This window comes from Platalea leucorodia (assembly GCF_965183815.1).
Source record: "Platalea leucorodia genome assembly, chromosome: 2".
Lineage (NCBI taxonomy): Eukaryota > Metazoa > Chordata > Aves > Pelecaniformes > Threskiornithidae > Platalea > Platalea leucorodia.
In genome coordinates, this window is record NC_138824.1 from 97,745,808 (window position 1) to 97,760,343 (window position 14,536).

The 14,536-nt window shown below is 40.6% G+C and overlaps 1 protein-coding gene across 1 annotated transcript in view; it reads left to right on the forward strand.

Annotated features, from left to right (window-relative positions):
- Window positions 1-8,350: 8,350 nt before the first annotated feature.
- Window positions 8,351-14,536, forward strand: part of DSCAM (DS cell adhesion molecule) — a gene marked incomplete at both ends in the record, with an annotated part of 474,219 nt that continues 468,033 nt past the window's right edge. The window contains one exon of the mRNA XM_082337939.1: window positions 8,351-8,393. Coding sequence (XP_082194065.1) covers window positions 8,351-8,393 — 43 coding nt within the window. The remainder of the gene's footprint in view (window positions 8,394-14,536) is intronic.

The window sequence follows — 14,536 nt, forward strand, 5'->3', positions numbered from 1 at the left end:
GCGAGTCACTGTAGCTTCTCCACATAATAAATGGACAGAGAGGAACAGGGACTTCCAGGGTGCAATTTCTGTTTTACTTTGGACAACCACTTTAAGATGGGAGAAATCATCTCTTAAATGTGCTTACTGCTCTGTTTTGACTATTAAAGGGGACCTAGATACATGGCTGAGAGAGAAAGAAGTGTCTATTTTATAACCTTTTGTGTTTCTCTAGATGACTTCATGACTTGAAAGGCATGAAGAATGCATCTATTTTATCTGCGAAAAAATTTGCATTAGTAAAATTTATGTTCTGTACTCAAAAGTAAATGTAAATGCAGTTTCCTTCATAGTTTTCTGTTTCCTTTGTCTGTAAATGTGAACAATGATAAGTTATAGAAAATGCATTATGGAGTCAAAATTATTCGTACAGTGGTGTGTAAGCACATAGTTCCCTGGTGATCTGTGATAAAGTGTATAAAGTGTAGACAGGCAAGAAAGGGTTAACAAAAGAGGAGGATCATAATTAATTTTTGTGACTACACCTGAAAACACCCAGTTGCACCAGGGAAGAGGCAGAGCACTGCAAGGCTTTGCACCTTTGGAACCAATTGCCCAGTTTGGTGAGAGCTGTAATGTGGTGCATGGCCACAAGGAGCTAGCTTAGTGGTAGATTGTCCTTGCAGAGAAGGACTTGGGATCCCTAAAGTCAGCCTCCATGAAAGTCTTTCCAGTATATGTGGTCTGGTCCCATGACCAGTCAGGAGTTGGTTTTTTTTGTATATTCCTTCCCCTCTCCTAATTAGTCCTTCTTTGCCAGAATACCTCTTATCTAAAGCTTTTGTGTAGGTCTCCTCCTCTGATGCCATGCAATCAGATGTTTATGGCCTCACAGAATAGAAACAAGAACTTTATAAGGAAATAATATAGAGGCTCCACTTGTCACATAGAAAGTCTATAAGGTATGAAGGAAAAAAATCTCCTGTATGTTGTGCATGTTTCTCTCTAAGGCAAACGATGGTGTACCAGAAGGAACATCACTGATGCAGATGTGTGAATGGGGAAGATCTGTTTTACTTTGTATTCCTGAGTCTTGGGGCAGGCTGTCTGGAGAACTTACGACAGCCTGCTGCTGTTCGTGCTGTATTATCCATGACAACAAGTTGGCAAAGAAAGTATTCCTTACGGTTCTTCCTGTTGCAACCTCCTTGAGGAGCTGACCGGAGCTCGTGATGCAAGAAATGCTTGTGGCCAAATCCTCTCACGAAATCCACACCTGTAACTCAATGGAATCAGGAAGAAAAGCAGATGGAAGGGCTACCGTTGCCCTACATGAGCAAATGCAATTTATATCTGTTTCCTTTCCCCGTTTTAACGCCCCCCCCCCCCCGCGGTAGGCTGTTGCTTGGCAACCCTGCCTGCCTCCTTGCTCCACCGCTGCTCTGCAGTTCTGCTGCTCCCCCCGGCCCCCTCCTTTGCACCAGGCTTGGGAAGAGCCATCTCGCATCTGCTCCCAGTGATCTGCAAGCAGAGATATTGCCTCTTCGTCAGCACTTGAAAGCAGGTGGGAGCCAGGCAAGGAACAGGAGAATACAGAGGACACTGTGCATTGTCTGAGGCATGATGATCTCTGCTCTTCCTGGTGCCTTCTGCATATTGACTCTGGTCAGGGTGGTATTGGCTCCCAATAGTTCAATTCTTCTTTTGTTTATGTGGTTGCTAGTCTTTGTAAGCCCCTGGCATCTTGGGTAGGTAAGAGAGAGCAGAATTTGGCTCAGGACCAGGGATAACCTTCTTCCCACATAATTACAGTACTTAATGGATTGCACTATAACAATTATTAAAGAGAGGTCTGCAGAGCTTTGAAACCATCATTCATTTTAAAAAAAAAAAAAAAAAAAAAGCCTTGCTGAAGCTGTGATATTCCTTCGAATTTCCTTTTTTCCCACTACTTCTTTTTAATAAGAAGCAGCTATGTGTATATATACATGCCCGTATCCAAACCCAGAGTAGTCCTAGATCTCTTGTTAAAAGGCTCTGATTCCTAATCCAAATAATGGAAAATCAGATTTAGACATGAAATAGTACTCTTGACTCAGCCTTTTCATGCTACAACATTATGATATGTGCTGTGTGGTATAGCAATGCCTATGATTTCAATATATGTAATTCATTCCATCATATCTTGGCATCAAAATAATTTAATGCTGTGGCCTTTAATGTCTTGTCTTTATACATATATCAGACACACAAAGGGGTTTAGTTCATCTTTGTTTGGAGACTTTTAAATGGATATCTTCAGTGCCATAATGCTTGTATGTCATGTTATGCTACTTCCTCTTATGAGAACCAATTAGCACCAAGAGAAGCCTTTCTGCCCTTCTGCGAGCCCAGATTTTCACCCAAGGCAGTTGTCTGATATGTTGTGTACTGTGTGTCTAGCCTTCATCTTTAGCTATTTTACACCCACCCCTCACCCCCCCAATCTTTTCTATGGTAGGAACAAACTTGTCTGTATGAAGATGTGAGAATTAAAAACTTCTTTCTCCTTGCTTCTCCCCTCTGAAAGGGAATATTTTTCCTTTAGTTGACTGTCAGTACTTTAAATAAACAAGAATCTTACCTTTTCTGTTTGTTTGCAAGGTGCAATGCAAAAAGAAGTCTACGGCACCAAAAAAAAAAAAAAAAAAATCACTGCCCTGTTTTGATGATGTTGTTTTAAATAGAAAAATCTGGTATTCTCTCAAGAAAACATGAATCATACACAGGGTTTTAAAATCCTTCCTACAGGCTGGATTTTTCCATGCCTTACTATAGCATGGTTTTCTAAGAAACGCCTTTGTCAGCTCCTCTCCTCCTTCTCTCTAATAACTTTGGAACCTGCTGGCCAGTTTCAATCAGTTTGTTAGGTGGGTGTAAGTATAATATAGTTAAATCATTGCATTTACATGTGTATAAATGTGTAAACATTCACCTGGGAAGAAGAGAGAGAGACTAATTCCACTCCAAGTTCTTGAAAGCATTGGAAAAAAGTAATAGACATCTGAGAATCCACTTAGGTCTTCAGTCTTCTGACCAAATGTGCAGAGGAAATTCTTTTTTCCACTAATTCTGTGCCCACAGAACCACCTGGTGGGGTAAGCTTGCTTGTTCATGTCTTCCAGGTGTTACTGAAACCCCAGGAATGAGCTGCAGAAGAAAAGAGTAACTTCAGGCAGGGGGGAAGAAATAATCTCCATTTTATGCTTTCAAGCTTGGTGTGTATTAAGCTATCTATCTACACTGTTTTGAAAGCTGCTGCTTTAATTCATGAGCGTATCAAGACTGAATGGTTAATTGTGTGTATACTGTAAGGACAGGTCATGCGAGAGAGCACATTTTTTTGCCAGATAACAATATTCTTGCACATTATCAGCTTAGAGTAGTCAATGGCTTCAGAAGCAGCATAGGTAGCAAATTGTACTTATTCCCCTGTATTTTGGGGGTGGACTAGATAGGTACCAGTAGTATTGATGTTTTTATAAGAAATTGCATGCAGATGTTTAGATTTTGTTTGTCCATCTTGAGTATTCCCAGCTTCATAGTAATAAACAGAGCATTTCAACTCATATCTTCATAATGGTACTTATAGAACTAGAAATTGTTTCTAAATTCTTAAGTGTCTCATGGAAAATATTTAATTTTTGCAGCTCGTTCTGATGAAAATGGCTGTCTGTGAGCTTATAGATATAAGCATTAAGCTTGGTAGCCAGTGAATATCAGGAGGTTTAGCAATTGGTTTTGACAAGCATTCAACATTTATCTGAATCTTTCCAGTATCAAATCGGGCATGAAGTCTTGTGAGGAAAACCTGTTCTCACAAGGCTTTTGATTCTCCTGTTTCCAGATGGATGGAAACTACTGAAAAGCTTTCCCACTTCTGCTTCTCTTCCCTTCTTAACCGCTGGCCCCTTTATCACTCTTTGAGTTTATCTTCCTTCATTATGGCTACAGTGACAAAGCTTTAGTTTACCTGAAAATTTGGGGAAGAGTTGTTCAAACTTGTCATTGTCAGCTTTAAAACAATTTTATTCAGAAAGAAGACTGAAAAGATTTGATTCAGAAGACTTGAGATCTGAATGGTTTGGACTGGTGTTTATTTCAGCCAAATATTCACAAATCCTTTGCATGACTCCTCTTTGCATATTTTCATTAAAAGAGGGAAAAATAATTGCTTACTGAAATGTTCCAGGTTTTATTTCTTTACTGTTATTATCTCAGGGTGGTATGCTTCTGCTTTGGTTTTGTTTTTAAGCTAACTGGGACTACAACTCCCTTCTCAGTAGAACTGAAAACATTGTTAAGTCTTATTAAAATGAAAATCATAACTAAATTTACAACTGAAGTTAGTTTACTCAGTTGATAGCTCCTAGCAGTTATCTTTACCTAGTCTACAAACTAATAACCAATATTTTTCTTTCAAATAACTATGCTGAAAGGATGTAGTCAAGAAGACTACAGTCAGGGAAAGAGGTCAATAGTGAGGAGACACAGAATGATTTAGAAACTGAGGGATGACTAAGCCAAGGTATAATCTCTTCCAGAAACTGGGATGATAAGTCATTTAGATTCTGGTTTCACACATGTTCATTTTTTATTATTTTTTTTCCCCAGGTCTTCTGACTGTTGAGAACTTCCTCTCTCACCATGCTTTCTCTTCACTTCCTCTCCGCTTCCCTCCCATTCTTTCTTCCCTCAGGTACTTTTAAAACCATTTTCAAAGCTGAAATTGCAAATGAGATTTTTGCGTTCTGAATGACAATGAAGGGCTCAGTTTGAATAGTTGAATGCTTCAATGGAAGATATTTGATTGAGTTCCCTAAAGCCCAAAGCCTATGAAACCATCCATGATCTGAATAGAACCAATTACTGCTGCTGCTCCCAGCCCAGTCTCTCCTTGGAAGATTCCTTTGTTTTTTAAAGTCCAAATCAATGCAGACTTATTGTAGACAGGGCATTTTATCTTTTACTTTGAGAAAAGAATTTCCCTGCAAGACTGGTTACAGAAGTTATAGACCAGATACATCATCTTCCAATAAGGGAATGTGAAATATTCAGCCAGTTGGATCATTGTAACCTACTTAATTTTCACAAAGGCAGTTTGCATCCATCTTTTGTCGAGTATATTGGTCTGCTGTGGTCATTTCTTATGTGTCTCCTGACTTTATATGAGAATATGATGTATACGCATTGCAAAATTGTTTTGCAGACCTTGACATTTAATGCCCATGTGTGCTCAACTGAAAGCCAGTGGCCGGCCAGATTGTTGTCAGACCGATCATGCTAGTGGTATTTCTGCACATACTTCATGCTGGTGGCTCAGGGGACAACTTGAACGTGTGTGGCTGGAACCGTCAGAAATTACATTGATGTTCTAGATGCTCCATTGGAAGCAGATGGCTCAAATGCATTGGGGTTTCAGTGAGATCCTAACAGAAAAGTCTTCTGCTTGTGCTTTCTGCAGTGAAATGCTATGTGTGTGAGATAAATTTAGGGTGATCATCAGCTGGTGTATACCGTTGTCATATCTCTGTTAACTTCAAGAGACATTCCTCACGGAGTCTGCATGGTAGCTGCAGAAAGCTAGAAAGTAAGGATGATCAACCTGATACAGTCAACCAGTACAAGATCTAAACCCAGTTTAAGAACTTAATTTAAGCCCATTTTAAGATTTCTGACCACTAATCACATAGGATGTGATTGCATAGGATTTTTTTTCCCAGAGAAGATATAATAATGTGCAAATTCTAATTGAGATGTCTTCCTGCAAAATGATTGCGTTTGTTTTAGGAAGAATGACATAATTTCTGGCCACTTAATCTAGAACATTCTATTTTAATAAAACAAATAAAAAAGCATAGAAGGGGATTCTCCTTGGTTGATGACCTTAACTAGCCTTGATTGCAGTTGAAGCCTGGCCATACTTGATTTTTCAGACTTGAAAAGTAGCATTCTGACTGATTTCATGTACTCTGTGTGGAAGTTATCATATAGTCTTGTTTCTCCACTTTGACAGATTGTTTAATTTAGGTTTCGGTCAAGTTATTCGTTGAGCAGCAGAACCAGTGAACCCTGCTTTCATGCAAAATTGTGTCCTGCCTTCCCCTCCCTTCCGTAAACCTAGCTCAGGACTATGAGTATGCTGCCTAGTTGCTGGCTGTTGCTAAAAAAGGTTATATACCCACTGAAAGTTGGTCCCTTGCCTTTCGGTGCCACAGAAGAACAAATTAAAGACTTGCAGTCTGCAGCTGCTGTTGTTGTTTTAAATAAACTGAAACGTACAGAAACTTGCTTGAGACTGCTTTAAATGAAACTGAAATTTGTCAAGGGCTGCCAGAGTTATGTAGATAAGTAAAGGAGGTAGAAAGGTATAAGAAGACGGTATATTTATTCTATGAGGTATAGCATTGTATCTCTTAAGCCCCAAACATGTTTTGGGCTTCAAAATGGGAAACAAAGCAATTCTGAAAGAGCTGCCTGAACAAATCTGTCATGAACTTCTCCAAAATGCTCTCAAATGAATACTTAAGCATTTCTGCTAGTCACTAGCTCTCTTCTAAACAAAGAGATTAAAGTATTGTCATTTTTAACAGAACTTCACTCCCAATAAAAGCAAACGTCCTTTTTTTTTTTTTTTTGCCTCAAGACATTTGTACTTCTCTCTTTAATTTTACTTTAATGGCATCAGATGCTATTTTCCACTGAACAACTTCCCTGGTTACCCACATCTTTTTCTTAAGGGCAACCATGAGCAGCTAGTCCCTGTCCAATATTGGTCTCATCTCTCCTACTTTCACTTCAGGGCTTCAATCTCTTCTGGCTGATATCCCAGCCAAAATGTGATGCAGGGAACTAAGCACTTGTGTGGTGCCATTCGCTGTGTTTCAGCTGTGACTTTGGTTTTCTCAAGAATTAGAATGAAGGGCCTTATACAGCACTTCAGGAGTGCATTTTGGTCCATTCTGTATGGCTTTAGAGACATCTCCAGAGAGATTTTCCTACCAGTCCAGCTGTGTTGCTGAGCTTTCTGCACATGTTCATCCCAACCTCTTTTTGGGGGACATCCTTTCTCAGGTTTAATTACAGTGCACAAGACTGAGTGTTGGCAGCATGGCAATCTCAGGTGCTATAAAGCAATTTAAAAAAAAAAATATTGTCCTGTGAAGACCCCCAAATGTGAAGTGATCCTCTTCTGCAGGTTGAGATTCCTTATTGCTTTGTTGTATTTGCTTTTCATCTTATAGCTTAAATTCAGAGTTGCCCTAATGCTGTTATATATTTCACAATATTGATTTTTTTTTAGCTGTCTTCATTTAATATTTTTCCCTTTTTTCTTTTTTTTTTTTCCTTTTCCTTTTTAGACCAACCTTCACATCCTAGATGTGAAGAAAGAATAGATGCAGAAATTGCTTTTAGTTAGAGAGACTGTAATTTACTCTTTCGCTACAGGGGGAAAAATTTTGTTACCACAGAAAAAGAAACACATGAAAGGCCAAACAGTATCTGGAGCTGTGTAAGCACCGGGAAATGTAGATATATGTATTTTTTTTCTTCTTCTTTCAGTTTCCTAGTCAATTATTTGATGCGCTCGCCTGTCTGGGCTGTGACCTTCCAGAAGGGCCCCCTCCTCCAGTCCCCCCACACGACTTGTCAACACATTAGTCATATACAACTCAGCTGATGCCAAACGGACGCAGTTCAGCCAACTATTGAGAGGCAGGATATTCTGCTGCCTTCTTCTATTGGTCTTGGTTTTTTCCACTGAGGAGACTTGGTGGTGCTTTAAGACTGCGGAGGGCTGGGGTTAACGCTGCCCTCCGCTGCGCTGGGAGGCAGGGGAGGTTAGCAGCGGGATCAATGTGATTAGAGCTGCAGGAGAGGGAAGATGTGCCCGCCCGCCCGCCTGCCTGCCGCCGGGCCGAGGGGAGGTGTGTGAGGGGCCGGCTGGCCGCGGCTGGGGCTGGCCGCTGCCGGGGATGCTCCTGTGCTTGCGCCGGAGGATCCCGTCACCTGTGGCCCTGCCTCCGCCGACCTGCGGGCGCCTCCCGGAGCCGAGGACACACCTGGGCGCCGCGCACCCGCCTCCCGCCCCCGCCGCCGGCTGCCTCTTCCCCCGCCCGAGAGCCGGGCGGCGAGTGTCGGCGGAGCCGCGGGGCTGCAGGCGGGGCTGAGCGCTCGCTGGGCGGACGAGCGGCCCCGCAGGCTCCGAGCAGCCACCAGCCGAGGGAGGCGGCGGCCGGACCCGCTGCGCGCTGCCTGGCAGCTCCGGCCCGGCCGTGGGCGCGGCGGGCGAGGGCGAGCCCGGAGCGGGGAGCGGGCGAGCGGCGGGGGCATGTGGATGTTGGCCGTCGCCTTGCTCCACAGCATCTCGCATGGTGAGCGCCCGGGGGCTCCTTCCCTTTCCCCCCCGCCTCGGGAAGGGGAGCGGGTCGCGGTTGTGCCTTTTGTGCTGAGAGCGTCGCGCTGGCTGTTAGCAGCCGTGAGGAGAAGGGCGAAATTGCTCCGTAATCATTTAAACTAGCTTACCTAGCACAGTGACAGCCCATAACCTAGCCACGTTACTGTATGTCTGCCTCGTTCGGAATAAGACGGTGCTTGCAGAGGCAGGGGTAGAGGTGCTTTTTCTTTCTTTCTTAGCTGGAAAAGTACAGAATTTTGCCAAGTGCCGTATAAATCTGTCTGAGTACGCGGGGATAATTTGAAGGGCTTTCATCCTAAGCGTTTGCATTGAGATATTGCTTCCTTTTACCCTTTGCTTTTTTTTTTTTTTTTTTTTTTTAAATCGCCCTGTGCTTTCACCTAACAATTATTTTTTTTTATATGTTTAAGAAGTAATATTTTAAAATTATTTCCCTTTCATCATTTCACTAAAAAGGTACCTGCTCTGTATTTTTTTTTCCTCACTCATTTATGTAAAAATATGCACGGATAAGCATTACATCATCTGAAAATGTTGAAGACTCTTTCAGTCAATTATAAAGTTAGGAAGGGGAAATTAGAGCAGAGATAGAATAAGGGTAAACCTGTTCTCTCTTTTTTTTTTTTTTCCCCCCCTCTTCATTCTGCTAACTCTTTGGTTGACAAACATTCATTGTAGTTTCTGGATTTTTTTAATAGTGGATGGCGGTATTTTGGAACATTTAGATATATGCGATTGAAAACCATGTCATATGTGAAAATATGTTTAAATTGCATAACTTTTATTAAAATGCGTATTAGCATTGCAGTTTTAAGGACAGAAAACAAATTATGCTGTAGTCTGGGATTATAGCTGTTCTATTACATTGCCTCCTTCTTCTCAGATCTGAGAACGTAGCATTGCCTGTAATGCATTACATCCTGACAGTTAAATCGGAAAGATTAAACACACAATTCTCAAAACAGGCAAAGCAGGTAGAGGAAGAAAATGTTTCTTGTACTGAATGAATGTGAGAGAGGCACAGGGCAAAGTGTAAGATTTTCCTGGAAGATACAAATAATTGAACCTCTAGCAGAGGGTGAGGAATGAATGCTGGATGAGGGTGCCTTCACATCTGCTTAAGTATATGCTGGATGAGAAAATACATTGACAGGCATGGCCAGTCCAGTGCAAATAGCCAGATAGATCATAAATTAGGAGGTGAATCTTAAGTGTGTATTTAGAGCTGTCTTAAAACGTTTTCATCCTCTGAGTGCCGCAGAATGGAAAATTATTGACAACCCCCAAACCATAAACTTCAAAATTTTGCATTTCTTCTAGCAGTAAGGCAACTGCAACAAGTTCTAACATTAAGAAATTATTTATTTATTTATTTTTGACAGGCAGCGCTGTGCCTTTCTATCCTCTTCAGCCAGGTACCTTGGAGGGGGAGATTTACTGTTAATGAGACAGACAGAATCAGCCTGAAAGTATATGCTCTTACCAGTGCTGTTCATTTAAAACTAGATTTGCATAGGAAAGAACTCTGTTTCTGTCCAGAAATCTTATATCCTCTAAAAAAATGAGAGGCATGTATTTTTGTCTACTGTACTGATGCTATAAATTTTATGTTCTAAGTTAGTTAGTCCCCCTTCCAGGGGTTTTTGAAGAACAGAATAATTTTTGCTTTATGAGGTTGAAATACTATGAAAATCACTTTCATTTATTCCTTGATCTACAAATCAGTAGCAATTTTGCTTTCAATATCCGTGTGTTTTTGGATCACACTCAAGCATGAATTTGTATCCCAAAGATTTTTCTAGTTTTAATAGTATAACATGTAAATGATAGATGCATCTGCATAGATTCTGTACTGCCACACAGCAACATCTGTTCATTTGTGAATCTAGATTATTAAAATAAAATGTTTTTGTGTATGGTAATATTTTAAGATGAAAGCGTTGCAGAAATATGTAGTGGATGGTTCAATGATTCTTTGCAACTTAAGAAGCGTGTTTGTTTTTGACCTCATACTTGATGTCAAAATGCATATGTATTTAGGATCTTTTTAAAGGAAATTTTTGAAAATGGCACGTACCTGCATATTAAGACTGAACAACTTGGTTTTGTTTATTAGTTAACACTTATTTGGATTATCATATCAGAGTCAAGAGTCAGAGAATAATATTTTTAAAGACTTCAGATTTTAATGCAGTGTTGTATCAGATATGTATCTCTTTGAAGGAAATGACTGCATATATAAATAGATAAGTCAGGTACACATTTATTTTCATTATTCTATCTATAACTATATCTGAACTCCATTGTGTGAGAGGCAGTATTCTTTTATGACTGTATCGGGGCGGGGGGGGGTGGGCAGGCTATTGAAGGTTGCTTGGCTTCTGCCATTGCCTTTTCTGAACCCCTTATGGAACCATACTACGTTTACTTAAAACACAAGCACATGTATGAGTGGTTTTCAATTGTGTGTTACATCTCATTCTAATTTTAACTTTAAAATGTGTAAGATTGTTCATGTTTATGTTCTTTTTGTTGTTGTTGGTTTTGGTTTTGTGTGTGGTTTTTTTTTTTTTTTTTTTTTTTCCTTTTTGAGGGGAGAAATAGCTTAAAAATACCACGAACAAACCCACACATTATGGGTTTAACCCTGTAGTTGTCATCGTGGTCTAAATTTCTGTTGAAGATAATGGAAACTATCTGAATAACAATAGCAAGGTTGGCCCCCATGTTTCCCTACAGTCACTCAGCACAAATACGTTTTGTCAAATTAGATATGAGCAGTGTCACTGGGTAGGCTTTATGTTTGTGAAATAGCTTCCTTCTGGGGACAATAAAATACTGACATGCTGTTACATCCAATTAATGTTTCTGAAGCCTGAAACAAAACCTTCCCAAATACCTGGCTGAAGTTTTTAGATTTTGTAAAGGCTTTAAACTCTCATTGCTCTGAGTTTCTTAAAAATACAGGTAACTATTAACCATAAATGCATTGCAGTGTTAGTAAGTGCATGGGACGATACAGACATCAGTGGGAGCTATGCAGCTAAATTCACCACTTTGAAAGCCTGAGTCATGCAGTTACAATCCTGAGCAATACTTTTGAGTTACCTTCAGGGTTACTATATCTGTACTACCTTCCATGTTACTATACCCAAGTATTCCAGAAGTAAGCATGTAAAATTAACAGCAAAGGTCTACTGTAGCCTGGTCGTAATTAGTAAGGGGGCATTTCGCTAATTACAGGGAGAGGAGGAGGGAGAGGGTAGGGGAGGCTGTGAGGGGAGAACGGCCTCCTTCAAAATCCTGGCTTTTTATGGTAATTACTGCGATAAAGTTAGTTCAGAATTAGGATGCTGTTTTCACAAACGAGTATCTTTCGGTATCATTTAGTCTCTGGTGTAGATATGCTGAACCCATTTGCAGGCTTCTCTCTGGCTGCGTTTCTTGTATGCCTGCTGTCCATAGATGTTCTGCTGAAATCAATGGAGCATCAGGAGGCACCCAATACAGTACAGATGAAACTAAAAATAAATTTCCATTAAAATTATTTTGTGTTTGAATCCTTTCCCTGCCCTATATCTACCGACACGGGGTTTAGCAGCATAGTAGAAGACTGAGAAGGATCACGCTGAACTGAGAGCAGGGGTTAGGCTGGGGAATGAGCAGTGAATGCGACGGTGGTACTAATGACACTCTCCAAAGAAAATGGTGACTTTCAGTGTTAGAGATGAAACATTTAAGGAAAAGAGCAAACAGTTCTCTTTGTAGAAATATATTGTAATACACACATAGCTTATCTGGAATTGTGTAACCAAATCCTTACCTAAGAAAGTTTAATGTCTGTGCAGAAAGCATTTAGCTTGGTATATGTTTGTGGATGGCACAGTACAGCTGATGGTGTTTTTAATCTGCTGTTACTCAAGCTATGAATAGCTATTAATTAATCACCAAATGCCAAATAGAGAAAAATTGTTACAGCTAGGAAGTCAGAGTACGCTGGAAATCTCCGTTTCCATTTGAAAAGAAGTGTTTCCCCTCAGCTCAGGGTGTACCGATCCCCAGGCTTTAGGGCTCGCCGGCTGTGGTGCTCTCCCTCCGGCGTGGGCAGCGTGCCGTGCTGCCTGCCTGGTGGCGGAGAGCCGGTGCCACACGACACTAGTGGGCAGCAAACCACACCAGTCTGGCATCGCTTCTGAAAAGCGGTGGGAACAGTCGGTGCTCGAAGGAGGCATTTTGCCTGCATTTTTCTATCAATGGTCACTAAACTTTTTAACTGGTGGACGCCGGGTCTTCTTTCCATAGCACTGAACAGCAGATGCGTGTGGCAATGAAGGTGTTTTTGGTAACGGTTTAAAGTGAAGTTGATTTCCACGAATGGTAAAAATGAACCCATAAACCCGGTTAAATAGCTTACAGCTCTGCGCTGTGATTTCAGTGGCATCTCTTCAGTGCTGCTGCTGCATCCGGAGAAGTTTAGAAGTTGGTTTTAATTTTGTTTGTTCTTGAGTAAACTTTTATCATGTAATATACTGATAAATTGAATTATTTGGGAAAATTGTGTGGGCTTTGAGTAGCTCACCCAGAAAGTTCCTCCAGCTCATGAGCTGTGCAAGGCTCTGGTTACAGGAGAAGCTGGGCTCAGGTTGGACCTCAACTTTTTGTGGCTTTGCCTGGATAAGCATCTTAACAAATATGCTGCTTTCTCAGGTGTGGGAGTTGTTTTGGGTGGGGAAATAATCTCATTTAGCTATTTAATAAACATTGAAGTGACCAAAAAAAGCAATGAAACTAAACATCTTGGGGGGGGGGGGGGGACGGGGAGGGGGGGTGTCAGGGTAGTGAATTCAGGAGCAAAATAGATGGAGCTCTTTCCTTTCCCCTTGAAGTTTACTGTAGTTAACAAGATGTGTGTAGGATCAAGGCCTGTTTGAGCATACCGCTCATTTAGCCTTTGATTTTGAATTGGAGTATGCCATTTATCAATGTCTCAGTCTAACACTCTTTCAGATTTGCAGTGGGAAAGACACTAGTTCCAGCTTTTGTTTTAGAATCTGGAGAAGGCAGAAAAACATTATATTCAACTTAATTATTCTAAGGTACAGTTATTTGATTTTTTTTTTTTAATGTTATTTCTTTTGAGTCATTGAAATGCTAAAAGTACTAAAAAAATCCATTTAAGCAATATAGGTCTGTAGATCAGAATACTTAAGTATTTCAAGGTGAATGTGTAGAGGTATGCAGTTAAATTACTTGTTTCACAATATAGTTTGAGATATTTCACAATCCCTTTTAATCAGCACTTCCTTTTCCTTTAACCTGTTATGAAATCAATGAAATTAAGATTTCAAATTATGTTATTCTTCAAAAGAAACCTTATCTTCTCAGTCTTCACCTCCCTGTCTCTTAAAAACATTTCATCAAACAATTGGTATTTTCAAAAATAAAATAACGTAACATGGGAGGTATTTCATAAGAGCTTTTGACAGCACAATATTTTAGAGCACTGAAGAGAACCTCTTTTAGAACAAGACACAAATTCCTCAGGTACTTGTTAGCACTGTGAGCTTTTCTTGCCGTTGCTTTTCTTTTTATATTGCCATTCACTAAAAAATTCTTATTACCTCATAAGTATTTTTTTTTTCCATGAGGGCATTGGATCACTCATCAGAAAAAGAGAAACTAGGGTACATCAATATATACCTTTCATAGTGGACTGGGCAACAAACGTTATAATACATACTGAGGAAAGAAAGAAAGGCAAATGGATGGACAGACAGGATGACAGAGATTAACAAGTCTTCCCAGCATCCCTATTTAAGCTATTTTTACTTAGAAGGCAGGGAGTAAGATTTAAGAGTGAGCCAGCAATCCTATTTATAGAAAGCCATTTTTAAATGCAAAGGCTTTGAGAAAGAGAGTCACCTCCATACTAAACACTAGCCTCCCTGGAGCTTCCTAGTAATTGAGGGAGAGAGCAGCCCTGCGACCCGAGCTGAATCACTGATGTGCCTCTGCCGAAGCTTCCAGAAAGACAGACCCTGCACAAGCGCAGGAGCACGGGGCATGGGGCAGCCCAAGAGCACATCTGAAAATAGCACC